This window comes from Cervus canadensis, chromosome 4, assembly GCF_019320065.1.
Source record: "Cervus canadensis isolate Bull #8, Minnesota chromosome 4, ASM1932006v1, whole genome shotgun sequence".
Classification (NCBI taxonomy): domain Eukaryota; kingdom Metazoa; phylum Chordata; class Mammalia; order Artiodactyla; family Cervidae; genus Cervus; species Cervus canadensis.
In genome coordinates, this window is record NC_057389.1 from 16037073 (window position 1) to 16065047 (window position 27975).

At 36.3% G+C, this 27975-nt stretch overlaps 1 protein-coding gene across 11 annotated transcripts in view; it reads left to right on the forward strand.

Moving 5' to 3' along the window:
• MCTP1 (multiple C2 and transmembrane domain containing 1) overlaps nucleotides 1-27975 on the forward strand; it is a 558463-nt gene that overhangs the window by 304530 nt on the left and 225958 nt on the right. For 8 of the 11 annotated variants that reach the window (XM_043464651.1, XM_043464644.1, XM_043464640.1 and 5 more), the window contains exons 3-6: nucleotides 2563-2705; nucleotides 10678-10757; nucleotides 15421-15526; nucleotides 23740-23778. In XM_043464651.1, coding sequence (XP_043320586.1) covers nucleotides 2563-2705; nucleotides 10678-10757; nucleotides 15421-15526; nucleotides 23740-23778 — 368 coding nt within the window. The remainder of the gene's footprint in view (nucleotides 1-2562; nucleotides 2706-10677; nucleotides 10758-15420; nucleotides 15527-23739; nucleotides 23779-27975) is intronic. The other 3 variants (XM_043464641.1, XM_043464645.1, XM_043464647.1) reach the window with 1 other exon arrangement.

Genomic DNA, 27975 nt, shown 5'->3' on the forward strand with positions numbered 1-27975 from the left:
TGGAACAGAGTGGAGGCCAAAAATGAAGGTGGAAAGATGGTAAGTTTTGTATGCCAGCTTAGAGATTTGGGGTTTTATTATAGGTGTGGTTGAAAGGTGATGAGATGTGTTTAGCAAAGAAGGGAGAAGATTAAATCTGCATTTCTAAAGGGTCAGTCTGGCCAAAGTACAGAGAATTAAAGGAGGACCCAGAGGCATGGAGAGACTAGTTAGGAAGTTATTGCAGCTGCATAGCAAAGAAATTGTGGGAGCTTATTGAGAATGGAGACAGAGAAGACAGAGTCAGGGTGTATTCTGGAGGAGAATCCATTGGACTTGGTGGTGTCCTGGATGGGGAACGAGGTGTGGAGAATGATTCCTCAGTGTCTTGCTGGAGGAAATGTCAGATAGTGGAGCCCTTAACCCCCATGACAAAGCCGGAGGGAGGGGCACCCTGAGCAGGAGAGGATCAAGGCCCAGTAAAGTGCTAACACGGGGATGTCTGTGAGGTGTCCAAGTGGAGGTGACCAAAGTCAGCAGGAGGAGGGATCTGTCACCCACACCAAGTCATCCAGCTGCTCACCACATACTGGTGAGGACCAACAATATGTCTGAGTTCGTACTTAAGGGCTGGGGGTTTAAAAAACAGTGATACGAAAGGCTGTGACCTTACAGAGCTTATTATATTCTAGTAACTGGTAGTAGTTGCATAGGTGATTGTCAAAGTCAAAGGCAATAACCTGATCTAGAGCATGACTGAGAAAATTCAGATGGATGCAGGGTTGTTAATATCCCTCAGATTATATGCTGTAACTCTTCCAATCCCCAGGGTGCTCAGCCTGGAGCTGGGAATCACTGTGTTAAAAAATAACCATTTTTTCCCCTTTATTTATTTTTAATTGAAGGATAATTACAACATTGGGTTGGATTTCTGCCATACATCAACATGGATCAGCCATATTAAATATTGTGGTCACATTGACTCCCTTAAAGGATGCGTTGTGACACATGACTATTAGGCCTGTATTTACATTAAAAGCATTTAAAAAAAAAAATCTGTCTTGTTGCAATAAAATCAACCTGTCAAAATGGGAGTTTCACAATGGGAAATTGGGCTCGTTGTTCTATTAAACCCAGGTCTAGGCATACAAAAACAAGGCCTTATGTTTGTATGGGGGATGTGGAGAGTGTTGAGGGACCTCCCCAAATGATTATATAAGAAAAGACAAATTCCGTAAGGCAACCCTTATATTTAGCATAGATATTTATGTGTCAGGGAAGTGAGTAGAGTGTTGAGGAGGAATACAGGTTGGCAGTTTTAAGTATTTAGTATGTTGTTAAGTATTAACTTAAGTTTTAAGTATGTTGTTATTTAGTTGCTTAAGTCATGTCTGACTCTTTGTGACCCATAGACTAACCCACCAACCAGGCTCCTCTCTCCATGGGATTTTCAGGCAAGAATACTGGAGTAGGTTGCCATTTCCTTCTCCAAGGTGGTTTAAGTATACCAGCATCATAATTGTAATATCTAAAACGTAGATAATTTTCTGAGCCCCACTCACATTTTTCTTTAAATCATGTAGACCCTAGTTATCAACTATAGTTTCAGGCTGGACAAAACAGAGAGAATGAAACAAGATTTTATTCTAAGGCAGACAGATCTTGTATAAAGAATTATTTCCTGAGGATGAAGATTGTCACTGTAATGGTTTCCTTGGTGATGTTCCTGATTTACCTTTCCTAGGAATCCTTAATAACAGCACAGACTCATTAGACGAGATCGGTCTCATTCATCAGTCAAAACGAGAAATGGTATAAATATATATGAAAGTGTATAGAGGCCCTTTCCTCTTGCAGATGAAGAAAAAAAAGCCCAGATGTTAGAATCAGATAGCCTTGGTTGTAATCCCAACTCCATCTCTTGCTTGCTGGGTACCCATGGGCATCTTATGTGATGCCTCTTCTTTTACCTTTAGAGGGAGCTTGGAAAGTGTTAAGGGATAATATGAAGTTTCAAGATGATTTAATAATCATTTGTCTCCTTCCTGCTGATGCTTTCCTCTGAGACTTCCATCCTTCCCTAATATTCTAAAATTGAAACTTACGAACAAGAGAGAATATGGGACCAAGGATAAAATTGAAGCCCAATTTAAGACTCACCGTTTCCTAAACCCACTAGTCTAGTGTAAATTTTTAGCAGCATTATAAGTCTAAAGCTAGTTAAGTCAGCTGAAGTCATAGACCATCTTTTTTACAGTTGACCAGATGAAATGTCAGATTACTCTCTATGATTTAAATTAAATTTACACAAGAAGCATGCAATGGAGTTTTTATATACCAGGACAGGGTTATAGTGTTAAGATCAGAAAATATGATAATAATAATAATAGTATTTATTATTCTTTACTATCACTTCAACATTTAAGGGAATATTTAGGAAAAGACACTCAATCTTTATTTCCTATTTGATCAGCTTTATTTAAATTTTATTCCTTTAGCTACTTTGTGATATTTAGATGAGGTGTTGCCTTACTACTGTAGAAAAGCACTATTAACATGAATCGATCTGTATCTCTTTAACAGGGACAAGTGATCCATACGTGAAGTTTAAAATTGGAAGGAAAGAAGTTTTTAGAAGTAAAATAATACACAAGAACCTCAATCCTGTGTGGGAGGAGAAAGCTTGCCTTCTTGTTGATCATCTTAGGGAGCCATTATATATAAAGGTGAGCCATTTGTTTGTTTTTCCCTAATGTAATCTGATGTAGAAACCCTCATTTAATGGTTTTTTAATCACACCTCTCTGTCTGATAAGCTTTTCCACCGGAGATATATTCTGCTATACTCAGTTCTAATCTGTTAGTGATGAGATAGAACAAGCTATATTCACCAGGGGGAGCTCGTGGGAGCACTTTTCTTCCAGACAGTTCTATTTCCAGTCATTTTTAGGAGGACTATGAAGTCCATCTCCTGCTGCTTGGTGCAGTTAATGAATTTAACACACTTTGGGAACATATAAAAGCAAGTCTCCATGTAATAGAGCAAGAATAAGATCTTGCACAGAGCACAGTCTTTAAGAATTATTTTAACATCAGGGGTCTACCATTCCTGGCTGCAAACAAAATGCTTTACTTGGAAGGTGAGGAGGTTAAAGATAATAGAGGGAGAAAAACCCCTGTCTCTATTGCATTACCAAAGGTGAAAAAAAAAAGGGGGGGTATTTCCTCTCATTTGATGTAGTTTAGAACAAAGAGGAAAAAGAATTTGTGGAAAGAGTTAACCATAATTCCTTCTTTTACTTTCAAATAAGGAAAAAATACGTGACTTCCCTTTAATTCATGTCTGTGGATACTTATTTTCTTTTCAGCTCCTTTGTTCTGACTATCCATCCAGTGACCAAACCTTTTTCTACTTTGACCACATCACATGCCCCATCTTTTTCTCACATGAGCCCCAAATCTCACAGGAGCCCTTTTTCAGCAATCTCTGCACATCCTCCTCTCCCTCAAATCTTCACTTGTGTTGATTCCAGTTATTTCTCTTTTCCACAAAAAGGGGGAAATAATCAAGATGTTATTAAAATATTAGCAGGATACTGTATAAAGTTGATGACAAGACCATCTCCAAGTATAGAGTTAATAAGTTTCTAGAAGTCATTATGGGGTGAACAGACCTATATTTGCATAAGAAATAGACCATATTTGCATAAGAAATTGTCTCAAGTGGACGTTGGTTAAAGGAAATCTGTTACATAGAATTAGTTTACTCTCTTTTAGCGGTCAATATATGATGACCCACCTATTCATGGCCAATGCCCCCTGCCCCCACTGACGGGAAGACCTCCTGGTCAGAAATGTTAGAGAGAAAGAAATGCCTAAATGAGAAAAAAAAGAAACACCCTCACAATACACAGCTGGGGTAAGGGGTCAACAGAAATTTTGGAAAAGATAAGTGAAAAAGAAAGGTTTTTTTCCTAGGGAGGTTTAGATGAAATAAGTTAGAGCTCCTGTAACCATGAAGGAAATGGATAAGAAAGGAGAGCAGGGTTAATAAGGAAAGCACCGGATTGCTGGCATCTCGTTTCAGTTCCAGTTCCAGTCCAGTCGCTCAGTCGTGTCCGACTCTTTGCGACCCATGAATCGCAGCACACCAGGCCTCCCTGTCCATCACCAACTCCCAGAGTTTACCCAAACTCATGTCCATTGAGTCAGTGATGCCATCCAGCCATCTCATCCTCTGTCGTCCCCTTCTCCTCTCGCCTTCAATCTTTCCCAGCATCAGGGTCTTTTTCAATGAATCGGCCCTTCGCATCAGGTGGCCAAAGTATTGGAGTTTTCAGCTTCAACATCAGTCCTTCCAATGAATACCCAGGACTGACCTCCTTTAGGATGGACTGGTTGGATCTCCTTGCTGCCTAAGGGACTCTCAAGAATCTTCTCCAACACCACAGTTCAAAAGCATCAATTCTTCAGTGCTCAGCTCTCTTTATAGTCCAACTCTCACATCCATACATGACCACTGGAAAAACCATAGCTTTGACTAGACGGACCTTTGTTGACAAAGTAATGTCTCTGCTTTTTAATATGCTGTCTAGGTTGTTCATAACTTTCCTTCCAAGGAATAAACATCTTTTAATTTCATGGCTGCAATCACCAGCTGGGCTGGAGGAAGCACAAGCTGGAATCAAGATTGCCGGGAGAAATATCAATAACCTCAGATATGCAGATGACACAACCCTTATGGCCGAAAGTGAAGAAGAAATAAAGGGCCTCTTGATGAAAGTGAAAGAGGAGAGTAAAAAAGTTGGCTTAAAGCTCAACATTTAGAAAACTAAGATCATGGCATCCGGTCCCATCACTTCATGGGAAATAGATGGGGAGACAGTGAAAACAGTGGCTGACTTTATTTCTTGAGGCTCCAAAATCACTGCAGATAGTGACTGCAGCCATGAAATTAAAAGATGCTTACTCCTTGGGAGGAAAGTTATGACCAACCTAGACAGCATATTAGAAAGAAGAGACATTACTTTGTCAACAAAGTTCCATCTAGTCAAGGCTATGGTTTTTCCAGTAGTCATGTATGGATGTGAGAGTTGGACTATAAAGAAAGCTGAGTGCCGAAGAATTGATGCTTTTGAACTGTGGTGTTGGAGAAGACTCTTGAGAGTCCCTTGGACTGCAAGGAGATCCAACCAGTCACTCCTAAAGGGGGTCAGTCCTGGGTGTTCATTGGAAGGACTGATGCTGAAGCTGAAAACTCCAATACTTTGGCCACCTGATGCGGAGAGCTGACTCATTTGAAAAGACCCTGATGCTGGGAAAGATTGAAGGCAGGAGGAGAAGGGGACGACAGAGGATGAGATGGTTGGATGGCATCACCGACTCAATGGACATGAGTTTGGGTAAATTCCAGGAGTTGGTGATGAACAGGGAGGCCTGGCGTGCTGTGGTTCATGGGATCACAAAGAGTTGGACACGACTGAGCAACTGAACTGATCTGACTGAAAAGAATGTCATGTCATATACCAATGACTGTCAATCCTGACTATACATCAGAATTATCCCTAAAATTTTAAAGAATCTAGGGATCCGTCTCTCCCGCAAAGGTTCTGATTCAGGACCTCTGAGTTGGAGTCCAAGCTTCTGTTTCTGAAAATATATTGCTTTGTACAGAATATTTAAATGTATAGGTAAATAAATTTAAAATGTATAGATAAATAAACTCGATCAGAATAAAGCATTTCTTATTTTGAACTCACTTGAGAATGAAGAGAGGTGTTACTCAGTCCCAAGCAGCTTCTACCTAATATTACCTAATGTTTCCAACTCATGGAGCAGAGGGTCTGAAAATGTGTTTCTTTGTATAGATACAAAATGGATTCTGTTTCTGTGATGTATTGCTTGAGGAGAGAGACACTCTTCTAGACATTTGAATGGAAACAGATGAATAGTTGGAATGGAAATATTTCACAACCATAAACAGTAAAGAACCCAAACAAAATTATTTCAGAGTTAGATGTTTGCATTATCTTACATGCTTTGTCTTGAATGGTTCAAAAATATTTCCTAAGTGCATGAATCAAGAATCTCAGTTGTTTTAGACAAAAAATAAATAGCAAGGCAAAACATGGCTTTACTTGCTTTTAGCTTATGGATAAAGACCATGTGAAGTTACTGAGTCTTAGAAAGATGGAATCTGCAGTCACAGTTTCATCATAATACTAACTACCATTTACAGAGCACCGTGCTAATTGCCAGACCTACATTGTCTCATGTAATCCTTTCAATAACCCTGTAAGTAGCTCTTCTCACCTCCATTTTACAGGCAAATGAGGCTCCCAGAGATGAAGAGTTTGCTTATGTCCTCCCAGCAATTAAGCAGCATAGCTTCTGTTTTCCATTAGAGATAACTAGTTGCAATAGCCACAATTAGGTTTGTTTTATTTATTTTATAATGTCAGTTTTATGACTTGAATTTTAATTATTCTTTTATAGTGAAATGGTTGTTTTGAAACTGCCTAGGTGTGAAAATGCATCATAGACATACTTGTATGAGTAGCATCTTATATCTTGGGCCAAGGGTACCTGGGTACCTATGTGGCCTGAGTACCTTTCATTTCCTGTTCCCATTATGTCACTCCCATCAGCAGTTCCCATCACTCCCGTTCCCTCTGATATTTTTCTCCGTGGCACTTACCACCACCTAACATGTTTGTATTGTCTTCATCCCTTCAGATATCAAGGATCCCCCCTTTATTTTGTTCACTGCTGTACTTCTAGTGCCATAAGCAGTATTTGGCACATTTCAGGTGTCCATCAAATATTTTTCAAGTAAATGAATGAATAAATATATGAATCATTTGAACAGCCCCAAATATAAACGCCCCTGAGGTCATAATTACCTATGAACATTTCATTCATTTAAGCTAATAAATTGCCATTCCTATTGAAGCCAGAGTGAGTTGAGTTTTCTGTTACTTGTACCAAAAACATTTTAACTGGTGCATTTCCTAATCCAGTTTCCATAGAAAACAATTGAATCAAGATGATAAATAAACTCATTGATCAGAATAAAGCATTTCTTGTTCTGGACTCACTTGAGAATGAAGAGAGGTGTTACTCAGTCCCAATGAGCTTCCACCTAATATTACCTAATGTTTACAACTCATGGGGCAGAGGGTCTGTGAAAGCAAATATCCCTTATGAATTGTTCACATTTGAATTCCCAGTGCTTTCCCCAGAGTGGGTTCCCAAATTATGTTTGTTCAATTTAAAGATGTTCTGTGTCTGAAATCCGTTACAAGAGGTGACTCTGACTTCTTCCTAGTCCTGGAATTTGGGGGCAAGTAAAATAAATATTTTAAGCTTTGGATTCCTTATCTGACAGATGGAAGCAATGCTTTGTTCACTGAGTTGTAAAAGAGTGAAATTTATTAATAAAAATCTATATGATGTGTTTAAGGTAGTGCCTTATATATAGTAAATGTTGGATAAACATTAATCATCATTAACTGTACTTATTGCAGTGGGAGTATGTTTCCTATTTCATCTCTCTTCTATGCTCTCTATTTTCTGACATTTCATCTAGAGCAGTAAACTGACATATAAATTGACAAACACTTTATAGAGCTTGGCTGCAAATTTCATTGCTAACAGTTTCATTAACGAATGGATTCTGGTGTTTGCATTCTTCCCCATGTTAACGCCTTTGCTGATTAATACAAATTGAGAACTAATGCAAATATCTAGCATTGGATGGTAGAAAAGACTCTCCCCATGAGACTAAACAGCGTTTGAATGTTGAATCACCCGTCTGAGCTGTCCACACTGATCGAGTCACTGGATTCACAGCTTTCCACATTATATGTGTAGATGTACCCCAGGTGTTCTTATGGGTTATAGGTCACCGTAGTCTCCCCAAGATTTTAATCCTTAGGCTGATACAATTAGAGGAGATTGCACAAGAGAGATTTCTCTAATTTTGGTGTAAATTTTATGCTGTAAAATACACTGCTGCAGCTGTTTGCACATACCAAGGTGTCAGTTGCATAAGATATGCCACTGAGCGGACGGCTAAAGCTCAGAAGTGTAATTGATCAAGGAGAATATTTATTGCAGGAGTGCTGCGCCTTCTACAACAAATGTACTCCTGAAAGGTTGTATGTAAATCAAATGACTATAAATTGAATAATTTAAAAGGCATTAGAGGAACTTATAACTTAAATAAATCCCTTGTGACTCTTCCAATTTAAGAATCCCTTTGTAATGCAAAGTATGTATTTTTTGTTTAGATATCAGTTTTCTACGTATTAAGTTTATTTAAATTGCAGTACACATATATTACTAGAGGGAAAGAAAAAGTAATTGATGCGGGATTTCTGTATATGCTATTCCCGCTGCTTAGAGCTTTCTGGCCAATGTGTCATGAATTGGGCAGAGCAGCGATGACCAGTGGATTCTCATGGCCTGGAGAGTGCGATGGTCTGGCTCATCCTTTTAAGAGCAGACTTACCTGTTCATGCTGTGTACAGTGCGCGATACAGTGATTTTCCATTTGAAAAGGTCAGGCACAGAGCTCTAAACTTCGTCTAGTAGCATTTTTTTTCCATCTCCCAAGCTTTCCCTGATCTCCAATGTACTTTTTTTCTATTTCTTACCCTGTTCTTGTCTTTACAACAGTTATTAAAATTTGTGATTGTAACACCTGGGCACTTCCTTGAATATCATCTATCTCTCTCACTAAACTATAAGCATGGACAATTCACCACAGTTTACTGAGTGCCTAGCACATTGTCTGGCACATAATAAGTATTTAATCGATGTCGGCTGAGGAATTCCGTGAGTAAGAAAATGTTTGTGTGTGTTAGTTGCTCAGTCATGCCTGACTCTCTGCAATCCCATGGACTGTAGCCTGCCGAGCTCCCCTGTCCGTGGGATTCTCCAGGCAAGAATACTGGAGTGGGTTGCCATTTCCTCCTCCAGGGATCTTCCCCACCCAGGGATCAAACCTGGGTCTCCTGCATTGCAGGCAGATTCTTTACCATCTGAGCCACCAGGGAAGCCCAAGAAAAAGTTTAAACGGATGGAAATTAGCCAGCTCATTTACTTAGAATTCTTTGGATGGCCCCGTCTCATCTAGCTCTGCATTCTCTCCCCCGCTCTTCCCTCCAGTCTCCATCTTTCTCAGCTTGCTCCAGCCACGCTGGCTACTGGCTGATTCTTGAACATGCTAATCACTCACTATTTCCTTCACCTGGACTGCTCTTCCCATTCTAGTGGCTTAATCCTTCTCATTATTTCAGGCTCTACACAAATATACTTCCTCCAAGAGGCCTTCCTAGACACCAATATAAAATATCAGCTCCCAACACACTCTCTTACACTTTTGTCTCCATGGTGCTCCTCGCAGAACTCTACATAGCTATTTGGGTTTTTATTGACTCTCCCAGCTGTGGAATGTAGGATCCAGAAGGTTAAGCACATTGCTTGTCTTGTTCGTCATAGTATGAACATGAACCATGAAAGGCACAAAAGAGACACATGATTTTGACAGAAGAAATACATCCTTTTCTTTTTCTATTTGTTGTTATTAGTTACATTAATATTATCCCTCAATAATTGCTTGTGACATTAAAAACTTAATCTAAGCATTCAGTTCAGTTCAGTCTCTTAGTCGTGTCCGACTCTTTGCGACCTCATGGACTGCAGCATGCCTGGCCTCCCTATCCATCGCTAACTCCTGGAGATTACTTAAATTCATGTCCGTTGAGTCAGTGATGCCATCCAGCCATCTCATCCTCTGTCATCCTCTTATCCTCCCGCCTTCAATCTTCCCCAGCATCAGGATCTTTTCAAATGAGTCAGTTCTTCACATCAGGTGGCCAAAGTATTGGAGTTTCAGCTTCAACATCAGTCCTTCCAATGAATATTCAGGACTGATCTCCTTTAGGATGGACTGGTTGGATCTCCTTGCAGTCCAAGGGACTCTCAAGAGTCTTCTCCAACACCACAGTTCAAAAGCACCAATTCTTCAGCGCTCAGCTTTCTTAATAGTCCATCTCTCACATCCACACATGACCACTGGAAAAACCATAGCCTTGACTAGAGAGACCTTTGTTGGCAAAGTAATGTTTCTGCTTTTTAATATGCATAGTATAACTTATAAAATGCTATAGTCATAATATCTTACTGTTTACTTATTGTGTATGTTTAAAACAACATTGTCTTAGAATGTCAGAGGATGTCTTCAATGACCTGAAAAAAATACAGAAATTGGAGCCCTGTCTTTATCACCTACAGCCCATTATGGAAGACATATTTGTTGAATTTCATACCAATTCAGTTTACCTTTCAGTAAGACTAATACAGCTTCTATATTGAAGGGTAAATTTCCTTAGCCTGTGGTTCCCACATTTTTGACAATTTACTATATTTTATTTGATTTTGTTATTCATCTTCTGTAAACCTCTATTTTATTTTAAATCAAATAATTTAGTTACAAAATTAAATGTAATTCTCTTTGAATGTTTTGTGAGACCCTAGCATTTCAAAACATAAAAACAAATAAAATCTTAAAAATAAATCTGAGGAAATTATATTGACTCTGGTGACATAGAAAACCAATATTTTATAATGATGTTTTCATTTAAGGTTTATATCAGAATTGTTCATAATAATGTCTATGTCTTTGGCTCTGTAGGTGTTTGACTATGACTTTGGACTGCAGGATGACTTTATGGGCTCAGCCTTTCTGGATCTCACACAATTGGAGTTAAACAGGTAACTTTTGGACTGCTGTAATCACTATACCTTGTTGTGAAGCTAGACCTTTGCAACAGAAAATGTCAACAGATCTGGGTGCTTGTTGCTATTCTGTCAATTATGGTTGTTAGCCTTCATACTAGCCAGCTTTTGTCAAGTATATCTTTCTCACTTCAGTGGAAATAATAGCATCTTCCCGCACTATCTCATTGATAACAACTATTCAGCAGAAAAATTCTTAAGACACCTACTTTGTTTTCCAGACTGTGCCAAGAGCCAGGAATCTAGACTGACACATTCTTCACTCTCACATTGCTGGCGTGGTTGTAGTGAGGCATGAAGATTATACATGTTAACCATAATCATTAATTTAAGAACAAAGCCACCATTTGATACTGATTAACACATCATTGGTATTGATTAATACACCACGGGTACTAGCTCCGTCGGTAAAACATCTGCCTGCAGTGCAGGAGACCTGGGGTTCGATTCCTGGGTTGGGAAGATCTCCTGGAGAAGGAAATGGCAACCCACTCCAGTGTCTTGCCTGGAGAATCCCACGGACAGAGGAGCTTGGGGGCTACAGTCCGTGGTGTCTCAAGAATCGGACATGATTTAGCTACTAAACCATTACCACACAAGAAAAAGTGGACTTTCAAAGGTCTAAAGCAGTGTTGAAATGGGTTGCAAAGGAAGCTGTGAACTCATCTTCAGTGGTTTTAAAGAGATGTTTTAGATGATTGTATTATATATCATGTAGCAGGAATAGTGGAAAGCAGAGCAGTGGGCCAGATCACGACTTTATACTTTACATGTAGATGAAATATAAATAGTAGAACCCTTATATGTTACAGTCTGAGCTTGATGGCAGTTAATTGGTCTTCCAATGTCATTTGTGCCTCACACTGGACGAAAGAGCAGCTTTTTCCTTACTTCCTACATGTCCTTCATTCCACCCCAGAATCTAGCACAGGCCATTACTCAAGTTACTCAGGGTGATGGCTGGCTCCCCACCTCCCCATGGCTGTCCTCGATGGTGCTGTATATGGTCCATTATCATGAAACACCTCCAGCTGGAATGGGTGGTGCTGCTCCTCTCTGAAGGCCACAGTTATTTTCTCCTTGGACCCTGAATAAGGATCTGCAAATTACTAAGCTTAAACATAAAGCACAAATTTCTCTTTTTCGCTGTTAAATATAAACTATTGCTGAAAAATATTTTAACTGGAAAAAAATGGGGATGGTTAAAAAAATTCAAAGATTATACATAAGCATCTGATGTTTACTTTGCCACATTCATTATTTTATGAATTTAGTGGACTATTCCCTTCCCTCCCAACCACTTAAACATTAAGTTGCCACTTTAAAAAAATTATTCATGTATGCCATTGCATTCTGTGTATAGAAATCAGCAGCTTCTGGGTATAGACAGATGGATAGCAATAGCAGCCATATAAATACTTAGTCTGCTATATAATGCATTAAGGTATTGTTTTTGAAGAAAACAATAATCATCATAAAGCAATTGCAAATATTCTTAAATCTTTATCATGTAATCATTATAGAAATGTAATTAAGGTTTTGCTGTTAATTTTTTAATGTCATCGTTATTATAGGAAAATGATCCAAATAAAATTGTAACCCCAAGTAAAGACGTGTGTATACATATGTGTATGTAATATGTGTGTATGTACAAATATGTATTATACACATATATAATCTAATGAATGTGCATTTGTTAAAAGGATCAAGTTGTTACTCTCAAACCATAATGATTAGTTATAACTAAAATTAATATTGGAACAATTTTCATCACAGCTCTTATAATTCATGTGTATTATCAGTTTGTTCGGTTCCTTATGCTTCAGTTAAAACCTCTACTATCAAAAAACCATCCAGATTTCTCATAGCATCATTCCTTGAATCGGTGAATTAAGAGTCATGTGAAATGGTATCCTAGGATTGTAAAATCTTAGCATTGGAAACTAGCTGTGGTTCCCCCAAATTACTTGGGGACCTTTGTAAATATATAGATTTCCAGACCCCAGGCTGGATCTACAGAACCAGAGTCATCATGGGTAGAGGTCAGGATCATGCTCTTTTTAAAATCTTCCTAGTTGATTCTGAAGTGCATCCAGGATTGGAAGTTTTTATTTGGACCACCTTTCCCATCAAACCCTTTCCCCAAGACTAGAATCTGGCTGTATCATTCACTAAAACTTAAGCTCCATGAAGACAAGTGTCTTATATTTGGTCTTGACTGCTGATTTTTACCCAGAACCTAGTACAGTGTTCATTTCCTGCTTTGTGAGTTAAATGAATAAATGATTGAACAACCAAAGGAACATTCCTAATTTGCCAGCATTTCAAGATTCAAGTTTGATACTATATGTTCTACGTTCACTTAGGTTTATGGAGGACATGAACCCTTTTTTCAGTATTAATTAAAATATGGAAACAAGGTATTACCTATACATTGTCAGTTGAAGGTATATTTTGCATTATTTTCCAAAAGTTATTGTGGGTAATATTGAGTAATTCATAATCTCTTCCTCAGAGATACTTTTCTAATTCTGAAGCCTTCTGAGTATTGATCACGTCAATACAGTGTTGGTTTCCTTGAATTTCTGAACCTAAACAGTATTTAGACATGGGTTTAAATAGCCAAAAATAGAAGCATTATTTTAAATATTAGTAGCTCAGTCAGTAAACGATCTGCCTGCAGTGCAGGAGACCTGGGTTCGATCCCTGGGTCAGGAAGATCCCCTGGAGAAGGAAATGGCACCCCAACCAGTATTCTTGCCTGGAGAACACTATGGACAGAGGAGCCTGGCGGCCACAGACCATGGGATAACAAGAGTCAGATGCAACTTAGTGACTAAACCACCACTATTCATTGTTTTAAAGTATTTATAATGTATATTGGGCAAATTATATGTTATATTTTCCTCTTCTCCCACTCATCTGTTTACTTTAATTATAGTCTACCTGGAAGGGTGGGGTGGGTGGGGGATGGACAAAGGCTCAAAAGGGAGGGAATATACACATACTTAGAGCTGATTCACGTTGTTGTATGGCAGAAACCAACACAACTTGTAAAGCAGTTATCCTTCAATTAAAAATAAATTTTAAAAAATCATACTGCTGATTTAAAAAATAATTCCAAAGAACTAAAAGGAAGGTAGAGGTCAATAAATGGCCCTCATTTAGTTGTTGGACTCCAATTTGTAGAAATAGCTGCTATTGCTTTCTGTGTGTTTAACAGCTCATAGAGACGTACCTTACAGGCTTCTCAGTGCTTCCTTCTTGTACTTTCTTGGCCTTTCCAGTAACTCCATGACCTTCTAGAACCCCATGAAGGACTGAAACTTAGGTGTGTGAATCCAGTTATCCATTTGGCCCATGATTTTATTGGATAACCTAATATGTTGATGGTATTTTAATAACAACAAAAACTATACCAGGAAATTAAAGGAAGGCAAAATTACTTTTCTTCTTAAAAATAATAAGTTGTTGATATAAGATATACTTTGGCTTATTCATTTAATGACTGTTTAAAACCTTTTTAATATTATATATATATTTTTAATTGAAGCATAGTTGACATACAATATGGGTTTCAGGTATACAACATTGTGTTTTGACATTTAGAGGCATTACAAAACAATTCCAATAAACTTAGTAACCATCTCTCATCATGCAAAGTTATTACAGCATTGTTGAGTATATTTTCTATGCTGTACATTACATCCCCATGTATTTATTTAATGACTGGAAGTTTATGTATCTTAATCCCATTATCTATTTGATCTGTTCTCCTGCTCCCTCCCTTCTGGCAACCGTTAGTTCTGTGTATCTGTGTTTCTGTTTTGTTTTGTTCATTTGTTTGGTTTTGTTTTAGATTCAGCATATAACTGAAATCATACAGTATTTGTCTTTGTATGACTTATTTCACTTATAATACCTTCCAAGTCCATCCATATTGTTGCAAATGGCAAGATTTCGTTATTTTTATGGCTGAGTAATATTCCTTTGTATATGCATACCACATCTTATTTATCCATTGATCTATTGGTGGAGACTTTGATTGCTTCCATACCTTGGCTATTGTAAACAATGCTGCAATAAACATAGGAGTGTGTGTATCTCTTCCAATTAGTATTTTTGTTTTCTCTGGATAGATACCCAGGCAGGAGTGGAACTGCTTGATCATCTGGTAGTTCTATTTTTAATTATTTGTGGGATCTCCATACCATTTTCCATAGTGGCCTCACCAATTTAAATTTCCACTAACAATGTACAAGTGTTTCTTTTTCTCTACAATCTCACCAACATTTATTTGTTGCTTCTTTGGTAATTGTCATTCTGACAGGTGTGAGGTGATATCTCATTGTGGTTTTGATTTGTATTTCCCTAATTAGTGATTTTTGAGCATTGTTTTATATGTCTATTGGCCATGTGCATGTCCCTTCTTGCAAACATGTCTATTTAGGTCTTCTGCCCATTTTTAAATCCAATTGCTTGGGGGTTTTTTGATATTGAATTGTATGAGTTCCTTATGCATTTTGGGTATTAAACCCTTATTGGATGTTATCATTTGCAACTATCCTTTTTCATCCAGTAGATTGCATTTTGTTGCTGGTTTCTTTCATGCTCAATATCTTAACATTTTATATCATAGGCCCACGGATGTGACCTTAACACTGAAAGATCCCCATTATCCTGACCATGATCTTGGAATCATTTTGCTCTCAGTCGTCCTTACCCCTAAAGAAGGAGAACATGTGGTAAGTTCCCACAGAGTCTGGTTGTAGCTTTCTTGCCCCCCCTTGTGTGAATGTTGCGAGCCTCTTTGAACACAGAGGTAATATTAAAGAGAAGCACCATAAGAAAGTCTGGCCTTTTCTTTGTTTCTATGAGTATCTTGTGTATCAGTAGTCTAGGTGTATCGTGTCTTTTGAATTCAAATTTCTTATTCTGTTCTCCAGGTCAGGACCTCTTACTGTAAATAAGAGACACATTTGCATCTTTTATCACAATTTTATTTTCCAATTTCAGACATGTTATATTGTAGCGAATAGTGGTATTCACTCAGGGATTATATTTACTGGTGAATTGAATATTTTGAATTCCACCTAGAGATATCCAGACCCTACTGTTTTGATTGTACTGTCAAATGTACCATAACAAAGAAAATGAGGTGAAATTACAATAGAATTTCTGCTTTCTGGTATTCGTTTGATGAATGATCCGTGAGTACTTTTCATCTTCTTGATGGGCTTCCAATATTGGCAGCACCAATTTTCTAGCCTTGGCTGTCTGTACTTCCTTGCACACCATGCTACGATGAGAAACTGACAAGGGATACAGAAAAGCTAACTACTCCAGCGCTGTTGAAGTGACGGTAAAAAAAAAAACATATATGCAGGTTTGACCTGCCTCGATACGCTTGCCAGTACACTTTCTGCCACAATTTACCAAAGATTATTTATTAGACTCAGGGTACTTTCATGTACTAAGAGCTATTCTCATTAATTCTGATTGCAACACATTTTAAGAGTAGACATATTTAATAATTTTTAGGCAAATTTAAACACTCTTTTTCAGCAATGTGTGTATTTCTGTCTTAAAATATTGCATGATTAAAGTTGGTATGTTTTCTGCTGGAAAGGTATTAATATCATTGGCATTTTCCCCTAGATTGTAAAAAAATATAGTGAGTTACCATTTCAGATGAGGAAGTGCTTTAAACTCATTGAGAAACTCACCTTTTCCAGTGCACTTTTCTCTATCCTTTCTAAAAATTAAACAGTGAGCACACCTATTCATATATAATATCTGTTAAGTATGATTTAAGTCTCTATACTTTATTCAGTGAGGAAGAAAATTTTCTTTTTGAACAAGTGCTATCTAATAATACTTACATTGAGAACCTAGCATGGTGAAAGAATGTATGTAGGTTCATAGGCATAGTCTCATGTGGGCAAATGAAAGGGTAGGTGAAGTTTTTTCACAGAGAACATTTAGAAATAAAAGCTCATCATTTTGAAAGTCACCAATCCAGAATATAATATTTCACCCAGTATAATCCAAGGAGTATATCCTACCTGGCTAGTCCATACACAGGAATAAAGTATAAATATTCATTTATTCTTTTATTCTTTTATTCAAATTAAGCTGGTATTCATCAGGAACCTACTAAGAGCTAAATCCTATGCTAGACCCTTGAGCTTCCCTGCTGGCTCAGTGGTAAAGAATCTGCCTGCCAATGCAGGAGACGCAGGTTCAATCCCTGGGTTGGAAAGATCTCTTGGAAAAGGAAATGGCAAGAAGTCAAATGAGACACGAGGTCTGAACTGCGAGTAGGAGTTGATAAAAGCAAAAAACAAACAAACAAACAAAAACCAGAGGAGGTATTTCCAGCAGAAGAAATAGCACAGGCAAAGGCTCTATAGCTGGGGAAACCAAGCTGCACTCCAAGAATTGAAAAAGTGTCAGAGCTTAGAGAAGGGTGGAAGCAGACTGTGGGAGATTTTAGTGCATCATGACAGTGAAAAGGAGGCACCCAGAGTGCATAAGGACTGTTGGCCACATTAAAGTTCGTGGTCTTTCCCCAAAGAGCAATGGAGAGCCATTGAAAAGTCTGTAAAGGGGAAGTGGCATAATTGTATTTGCCTTTTGTTGTGTAGCTACACTGTAGAAAACAGATGAAAGAGTAAGAATGGATATTTGGAGACCAACTAGGAAACTGTTTTGAAAATTTTGGTGGGAGATGATGGAGATTTGGATTAGAGTTGTCTGACATAGAGATGGAAGGAAATGAAACAGTTTATCTATCAGAGGTGAAATCAACAAAACTTGGTGATAGAATATTCTTGTTTGGTGATGCTGTTACTTTAATGAAGGACAACACTTCATAAATGAAAATACCTGAGTGCCTGAGATCTTAGGTGTCCCCAGAACATCCAAACTGGCAATATTACTGAGGATCCAAATATATACAACTGTTTTAGTTATTCAGGTGACTTCATGATGAAGGGTCTGCTAATTTTTTAACATTAAAAGAATATTTATTAAATACTCTAACATCAGACTGAGGGCTTAAGGGGTGAAATTATTATCAAGAGACTTTATGATGAAGCAGCTGAATTGTTCTAAATTATTCAGAAATATAGCACAGTTAGAATCATTCCAGAAATTAGTTTTTCTTCAACAATTCTTGCAAAAATCCTTCCATCTTCATTGCTGCTCAAATATATTTAGGCACCATTTCTTTCTAATTAGGAAAAATCAGTTCGAATATGACAGTGCCTGGTTACTCATCATCAGTGGTTTATCAAACATGAATAGGAAAGGAAACGGGTAGGATACACGAAACTGTTAACACATCAGAATTGTTAATTATCTTTTCTTCATTTTCCTTTCTCCTTACTGTATCTGTCTAGCCACATTCGTCCTTAACATGAAGAATTCTTCCTGAAATCTTCATGCCATTTTCTTGATTCAGATCTCTTTGGCTAACTTAGTTTTTTGGAAGAAATCTTTTATTGCCAAGTATATTTCATTTGTTGCCTTACTTTATACCTCCAAATAGCACTAGATTGTTTCTGCAGCAGCAGCTGAAAACCGGTGTCTTCTCCCTTCCCATTTTGGACGCTCTGTCCTAGGCACCAGAGAAGGAAGTGGCCCATCAGCGCCCAGTGCCTCAGAAAAGGCACAGGGCTGCAGCCTGTACCAGAGATGGCCTCTGGCTGCTAAAGCCCCTCTTGACCTCAGCAGCACCGGAGAAGCCGAGAGAAGGGTGACCTGGTTGGCTACCTTGGCTCCTCTTTGTGGCTGGACTGATAGCTGGGAGCTTGGAGTTGGTTGTTGAGAAGCTGCTGGGTTAGGGGCGGAGGAGGAAGCATGCAAGGTCCCCTACAGGAAATTCTATTAGGATCTCCAATATCCTGGCTAGTCTGATTCCTAGACTGGGTTTGCAGCTTCTGTGCATATTCTTTACATGATGAAAATTTCTAACAAAGACACATGAATTAGTACTTCCCCCTTTTGTTTATTTTGGTCTCTATAGCAGTTCTAGAGCTGTTTATTAATTACTGTCTCTAAAATTGGTAAGTGACACTAGTTAGGAGATTTTGAACTTCTGAATGAATGCCATTTGTAGGCATCTATTGAATAAAACCACTTCTTGATCACCTATATGCATTATGCTAAGTTGTATAACTTCTTCTTTATTCTTCTTCTAAGTGTTCAGTGACCTCCAGCCATTTCTCTAACATGGAAATGGAAACTCCTGATGAAGGCTTTAATCGTCTCCAAAAAGGAACGTACATTCCCTCACTTGTAACCTTTGTCCCAGCAAAATTCCTACACAGCTCACCTCCTCTCAAGTCCAAGCTTCCCCCTGTGTGACTTTTGCTACCTAAAATACACTTCTACATACTGTACTTTACCTTGCCTCCATCCTATAGCCTGTCCCTCCTGGTTTAAGAAATAATAATTTACAAGTGTTTATAAATACTTAAAACTATTGTTTCTGCTTGCCTTTCTTATGATGACTCCTCTTAGAACCTAGTCCAGCTTTCTGTACCTGGTTGATTTTCAGTGGGCTGTAGAAGAATCTCAAGGAGGATTTGATGGAATGCCTCAAAGGTTCAAGGGAAAGTATTTTAAGTTTCCTTCTTCAATATTCAAATCCTTGAGGTTGTCACAAACAATATTGGAAATAATGATTTAATGTTCCCTTGGAACTCTTAAATTTTATATTAATGATAATCTGATTAAAATCAGTCTATACTGCTTGTCTCGAGATTTCTAATGATGACAATGAATTAGAAGCACATCACTGTATTTTCTTCATTTTGGTAACTTGCCTAGTATTGGCTAACTATATTTACCTGGAATATATTAGAAATTTCTTGATTAAAAGCAAGTCAATTATCCAGTGTACTTTCAAATTAAATTTTTAATATGCCTGAAATATATATGTTGCTGCAATGAAAAGGACTTGTTGAACTTTCACAAATTATCTAAGAATAAATCTTATTTAGAGAAATTCAAACGCATAAGGCAGCAAACCAGAATCAGTTTACTAAATGAGTCATAATTCCATTTAATATTCAGAATGATGTATAGGGAAGGAATAGAGGATGATTTTGCATTGACCTTCTCACAGCAAAATTATGAGTTCTGTTCTCTTTGATTATTAGCTCAAAAATGGTCTATTTTAAGCTTCTGAAACTTAAGACTTAGTTCAAAAAGCACATGTTTATTCTTATGCCTGTGTTTATAAAACTTAACTAAATATTTTATATGGATTCACATGGAGAATGGATAGTGTGAGTTTCAAGAGCCATTGACAAATAAATCCTAACCATCAGATAGGAAATAGAACATTAATGTTAAGAAATCCTATCAAAAGTGGGAAGAAATGAGTAACTGGAAATAAGAGGACTTAATATCACAAAGTGCTTAGAGTTCTAAATCAATTATCATGCCCATTTTTAATACACTATTAATACTGACATTGCATTTCATGAATCACATGGTTGGGATAATTTCTCCTTGTGTGACTAGCCTGCTCTGGAACTCAGTAAAATGAAGAACAATTTGAAAACCTTATCAGCCTACTGTATTTACTAAAGCCTCTCAAACATGCAATATCTAATTATAGCTAATTAAGAAATATACGTGAGTCATAACAAAAGTATTTCATGGTTACTTATGTTAAAATCTTCTCCATTGAGTCATGATTCTTTTGTAAAAAATCCCAGTTATGAGCAGATACATATATGTATGTATGTGTGTATGTTCATGTGTATATATATATGCATATATGTACACATACACACATATGTATATATATGTGTGTGTGTGTTTTAATTTTCAGTGTTGTATGTATGAGAAACCAAAGTCTTCCTGGGGGCATGCTGATGACTTGCATGTCACACTGTCATTTCTGTTTTGAATGCACGTCCTGTTTTGACGCTGTAGTGTGCAGTGCATACATGTGTGTCCTATTTATGGTATTTTGGTCTGATTGTGTGTTTGAGTTCTTTCTGGCTCTTTTTCTAGCAGAGTTCAATCCACAACTTTCTTCATTGGCGAATTTGTGGAATAAAAGTGAGTTAATTTGTGTTACACACTCTCTTAGATAACCTAGACCTACAGATTGGCTAAAGCTAAAAAGTAGAAAATTTTAAGAAACATATGAATTAAACTTAGTTGATCTTTAGTGAATTTAGAAAATATATTTTTCTTGGTAGTTTATTTTTGAAAAATTTCTGAATTGTTTTATAACCTAACATTTGGGAAAAACCCATCTATAAACATATAATACATGTGTTTTATAATATGTAGGTACCATAATATCTAGCCATTCTGTGATTTTTTTATATCTATATTAGCCATGTAATTGCCTAAAAAAATCACTGCAACAAAAGATAAAAACAAAAAAATGGATTGAGATTGTGAAACTTCTAAAAACACAAAAGATTCTGCAACTCTCACAGAGTCATATTTTTATGTACTTATGCCTTTTATTGGGCTTCAAAGAAGTTGAGTTGCTAATAAAGAATTTGAATTGTACTATAATATTAGATAATGACACTTTCAAAAACAAATTCATATGTTTCTCAGCTGAAGTTAAATCAAAGAGCAAAAATTAAGTCTTATTTTTCTACAGTTTGCTTCATCTGCTATCTTTAACATTCCCCAATCTTTCTTCTCTAACATGTCTTATAGTTAGCAAAGGTAGCAATGTTAATATGGATAGTATGTCTGTTAAATTCACTTTTTAAAAAACTTTTCTACTGTTTTCAGTTTTATTGAATCTACCTTCACCCAACCATCTAAAAAATAAAAGAGAACTGGGACTGAGATACTTAAACCCATTGGTGAGCTGGTTGGATTGGCTCAAGAAGCAGAAATTTTGTTATAAAATCCAGGGCCATTTTGAGAGTCGTTGGATTTATAATTGAACTCTAGAGATTGAATCAGAAAATAAGGAATTAGTACCTGTAACTGCCCAATCTTTCTATTTGCACTTGGGGAAATTACTGACCCTTTGTTTGTATCAGTATCCCAATCTGAAAAATAATACCATGCAGCTTATTGGTAAAAAGGATTTTGAGAGACAGTAAAATACCAAAGCTGTAGTTGGATTTACGTATAAAAGGTTAATTGCACACAGCGGTTATGAGTCAGGGCATGTGGCTTTGCCTGGAGTAGTGAATCTGTGTGACGTTGAGTGTTGCCTTGAGGCTCAGCTCTGCTCGTGTTCTTAGCCATTTTTTCACAGGACAGCATTTCTTACAAAATGGAACTTTGTAAGATTCTTAGATACTAGTTGATGATGATAAATGGTCACGAGTTAAGAGATTTTAGTTTTTTATTTACTTATGTTAATTATTCTCACCTGATTTGACTCAAAAAACTTGTCCCTAGGAATTACCGTTCTTTGTTCATTGAAACTCTTTCTGAGAAAGTCGAACATTTGTAGTATGACTCCTAACTGGGACAGTTTTGATAAATTTGGCATACCACGAAAGTATTTCATGTTCAGTTGATTTTATCGGTGATGAGAATGTGGTGGTAGTGATGGTGGTGATGATCATGGTGGTGATGACAATGACAATAACCCATTTGTCACCAACAACAAACATCTATTAAACTCCATCTCCACAACCCAATGGTGGATTTTGTTGCTTCAGAATAAGTTGGACATTAGTAATTAGCAAAAATATAATACTTTGCAGTTCATGACTCCATTTGAAAAAAATAGGAAACTATTGTAAACTTGGGAAATCTATTTCTCTTCCATATTTTGGCTAATATTTAACTCGGAGTGTATATAGAGAGAATATAATCCATAAAACCACTGTCTATGTAAAAGAGGAATATATCCTTATCTTTGACTATTTTATGATTTTTCTCCTTTCCTATGAGAAATTTCTCATTTCTACATAATTCCTTTGTCTTGGTTTAAGCCAAAGGTTGCCTTCTAAATGACTTAATCTTATATTAAAATCTTTCCCTTTTTGTATTTTTGTAATTTGTGAGTGGTTTCTGAAATGGTCTTGCTTTACAGTGAATTTTGCTGAAGGAGATAGAGCTCTTAAAAGGCATCAGTGCTCTTCCTTGATATACAAATACAGCTAGCATTTCTATTAACTATATTCTTTGCTCCAAATATTCCCTATTCCCTACTGCATCTGCCTTAAAAGGTAATGATAAAGCAGAGGGTAAGGAGGTTATCCAGAAGTTAATACCTCAATGCTCATTGAGAATTTTTCTTCTTAAATGGAGAGGAAATTAAAAGTCATTGTATTTTTATGAGTTACTTTATGCGAGAGACCAGTGATCTTGGGCACTCATCACGAATTTCCATGAAACTTAATGAAAACTTGAAGTCATAACACCTCTTACTATGACATGAAAAAACTTTAAAGGATCTGAAATGGCTAAACATTTAGCAGGAAGATCCACTAATAACCATCACAATATGCAGCACTTTTTCTCAGTGGAAAGCATTTGAAAACCCTGATGTAATTACAGACTAACAGGAAATAGACCCGAATCTAAGATGCCATCAATGCAACAGACTTTGAATGTGTTTAAAGAGGAAAATTATTATATACCCAGTAAAGTCATGATGCATCCTCAGCCTCCACTACCAAAAGGAACAATTGCTAATCGGGAGACGCAATGTAGTTTTTTTTCCTGTCAATAAGATGTTTCAAATTTTCCATTCTATTTAAAATATACTGTCCCATTTCTTTGTACAAAAGGATAAAGCAAATGAACTCTTACCAGAAAGACTGCTTGAATGTTAAAGGTGCTTCTTCTAGCTGTGTGTACCAGAAAAAACAATTTTTGTCTTGTGTAATTGTTGCTGGAAACCATTTGCTGTTTAAATGTTAAGCTCCCTCTAAAAAACAATTGGCTGCCCTGACCTGTGCTTGAGTGATAAGATAATGAAAATGCTTTATTTCATTTACAGACAATGCTAATGAGGAAGAGTTGGAAAAGATCAAGTAAGGTAATGCTGAGCATGTGATCTTTCAGCTTTTCTCCTTGAGAAAAACTATCAGTTGCTTTCCCAGGCTCTCTCATACCTCTTCAAACTACACCTCAGAATTTCATCACTCTTCACTTTTTTCTTTTTTTCCCCATGAACTTTAAGCCAATCATGCGATGCTTTTTCAGTAAATAGAAATTGTTCTGATCAATCACATCCAAACCATCCTCTTGCTAATCTGGGGTCACTTTTGAGCATCATTCTCAGCGTCTGGTTTCTGTTCTGGGCACCACAGGGTCTAGAAAATGCCTTTGCTCCAGATCAGGTTTAAAATGATGGCGCTAGGGTAGGGACAACTCCAGAGAGGAGGAATATCCGTATAATCTACTGTTTTCGTTCACTGAAAACCGAGTCTGAGGTTTTCTAAACTCAAAAATCCTTTTATTGCTACATCTTTGAAGTGCATAGTGAGAACAGCTTTCTGTCATTGCTTCTCCTCTCACTTCATGAAATAAACGGCACTTGGGAGTGAGAGGAGTTTATAGTTCTCGTAACTTATCAAGCCTTGGCTCTTCCTATAACTTGTAAAATATAAAAGATCTATTCTAAGTTTCTAATTTGTTCAGTGGTAGTACCACTCTTGTACACAAATAAATATTAAGATGAAGCCGACGTTTGCATGACTACTCCTTGGAATAAATCAAAAGGATTTTATTTTTAAAGATCTTTTTTGCTCAAATTTCTGTTTTACAAAATCAGTACTCCTTTTGAATAGTGACTTATTTTTTTAGACCCTGGAACATAACAATCTTTTTTCTTCCATTCTGATTGAATCATGCTATTATTTAAATTTTTCTTTAATTTTGTCACTTTCATTATCATGAATTAAGAAAATACTTATAGCAACATGCTTATTTTTGGTAATGTCTTAATTTGCCTTAACCAGAATTTCTTACTGTAAAAACCTTCTTCCCAGTTATTGTAGAATTAGCAGCCAAAAGATAATTTGGATCATAAAAAGGTCAGGTCCACGTTAAAAATCACCTTTATCATTTTAATAAAATTAAAAACATTTATTAAGGAAACTTGCTGAATATTTCTCACCTAGTGTTCACTAGGTTTTCTCCTGGCCAAAATAAAATTTCAAAAATGTTCTGAAGGAAATGTTTGCACTGTTCATATTTGTATTACACTTTTTTCTTTGTAATTATACTTCAAAATTAGTATTATATTAAAGATATATGTGTTTAAAAATTCATGTAATTTGACTTTCTTCATTCTGTGTCTACATTATACTGTATCTGTGTAAAAACACTGTAATCCATTAATACATATCAATATCTTTCTTCCAGTTGTAGTTAAGATATAGTGCTAGAGCAAGATATTATATAGCTTTGAGTATTAACTAGAAGGAATAATCTATTTTAAGGTAATATAAAAGAACAAAGATTCTTCTTTAAATAGTTTAATTAATATTTAAATTTAGTTTTAAAGATAAATTAAGCCAACATAAATCCATTTTTTTGATCCACAAAAAATAATAAACATCTATTCTTTGCTATTTTTATATCTAAACTTCTGAAAAGAGTTTTTAAGCATTAACAATCCAATTGTACATTCAAACTGGTATATTTTCCAGCTTGACAGTGATGATACAGCACTCCCTATATCCAACTGCACTCATTGGGGTACTTGGTAGATTATTTTTAGTGTATATAATAATATAGCTTTGGGGTTTTTAGCCTGAGGGATTTTCAGTTTTATAAAATTTAATGGGGACAGTGAATGCTGAGTAGAAGAAAATCATTTGTTTTTTTTTTTCTATGAGAACATACTGAATACCTGATAATTCATTCAAATTGTCACTGTCCCTTAAAATATGTGCCATATTAATCTTAGTGTTACAAGAGCAGAGTGTTAAATTGAAAATCCAGGGAAAGTTTGAAATTTCAATTACCACCTCATCCGCTCTCCTTAACACACAAAGAGACTGCTCCCCCCACCCCCGTTCTTTCCTCTGGGGATTGAAGGAGCAAGGATGATGTTCAAGTAAATAGTCCTTCCGGAGAAACGAAGGGATAAATGATTGTACTTTGTAGTTATGTGTGTTACTGTGTTGTGGAAATGCATCATTTTTCTAATGATTTCAGTGTTTTCCCTTTAAAGATTTCCTGTGTAAGTAAAGATTTTTCCTCTTTTATTTTTGGAAAGAGGATGTAATTTCTTTGGATGACTCTTGAATACAGGTATTTTTACATGTGATATAACCGTACTCAAAGTCAAAGGTGAATTTTTCATATAAACAGGTCGTTTTCTTCTTTGGAATCTTGATTTATGGGACTGCAGTCTGCTTTTTTGTAGACAGACTTCCATCTGCTTTTGAGCCCCCTTGGTCAAGATAAGATTTGAGAATTATACCCTTTGTGCCAAAGACTTACATATAGTCAGATAATGTTGTTAGCTATTCTCTCCAATGTGGAGTTCCCCTTTGCTTATTTTCTTTTTATTTTCAGAAATGATATAACCATGAAAGGGGGGAGAGGAAGATCTAAAATGACATTGTTATTTTTTTTTATACGCACATCTCCTCAGTGTATACATTCATCAGCTCAGGGAATTTTTCATTACTTAAATAGCTGCCCATTTTCATTGTCTTGCCAACGGCAGATTCTTTCAATAGAAATCTCATTATTTGTGAAATTCACATAATGTGGGGTTGTGTTTACTAAGAAAGCGAGAGGGTGAAGAGCCGATTTGAGGACAGAGAAATTGTAATTACTGGTCAGGACAGATTTCGATATTATTTGGAATATGTGTGTTACTATCTAATAATGAGTAGGGGAAAACCATGCCTAAACTTACCTCCAGAAAGGAAGAGTGTTAAAATATGTGTTATATTTGAACTGTATGTTAGCCAGTAAACAATTATGAATTCCATAGTATTCCCTCTTCTGAGGATAGTAGCATCCTGTGATACACTCCTTCTGGTTTTTCCACAAGGCATACTTTCCACTGTGCACATTTCTAATTCTGCCCAAGCTTTTGTAGGAAAATGTTATTTTAAGAAGAAAGGGATCGATAACTCCCTAAACTTGGGCAACTGGATAATTATCCTAGCCAAAGTTTTCTACATAGGTGACAAGATGCATTTTGGTAGAGAAATAGTGATGCTTTGAGTTATTGTAATATTTTATTCTTTAGAAGAAGCTTATCATTGATAATTTATTCTAAGGCTAAATTATTCAACAAGAAAGCTTTGTGAGCGCAGAAGAGAAGGTGTATATGAATTTTGTGAATTCATTTTGTGGGGTCAAACAAAAAATAGAAAATAAATAATGAAATAATTGCCTCTGTCAGATGGCAAGCAGAAATGATTTTATACCTCATTGTGTGTCTGTGTGTGTTTTAACATAGAAGAATAAGTTTATCAGTGAGAGTAATAATGAACATATATGCTTTCAATAAATCACTTTAATTCTATGAGAAATAACCATTGTGATATAAAGATATACACATTGCAATTTCTGTTCTCAACAATAACAGTTTAAAATTGTTTTAAGAAGAGTTCATCCTTTGAATAATATGACTATGTGATGATGTCTCATTAGCATATCTTCTGTTACTTGATAGCTTATTTTTTAGTAATATCTTTTTTATAAAGATTTTATTTTAATCACTTAGCATAATTTTAATGAACTATAAAACACTTTATTCACTGGTTGAATGAGGCAATTTATAATAAGACTTTTGGCAAGGATATTGTTAATTTAAACTAGAGAACACTTTCAACTCTGTAAGTCTGCAGGGCGTAGTTAAACCTGACACCTTGGATGACACATTAAAAATGCATCAGTGAAAACCTCTAAGTGCTTTAATTTAAGAAATGGTAGAGAAACAGATTAACACATTTTTAAGTATCTCACACAGTCAGTCAGAAAAAAAAAAAAAAAAAGTCATTATTTAACAATTACCATGTCCTTTTTATAAAGACCTCATATCCTGATAATAAATAGAGGGTGATCTTTAAAAAGTTGCAAAAATGAAAACTTTAATGGTTTTTTACTTTCTCAACTATGAGTGACCAAAATGGCTTTTCTTTGGTGTCTCATTTCTAATGATTATGTATATGTCTGAAAATATTAAATGCTGACATGTTTTTGAAGGAAATATAAAATTCTTTTAAAAATTCTTACTCTTTACTATCCATACTCCCAAATT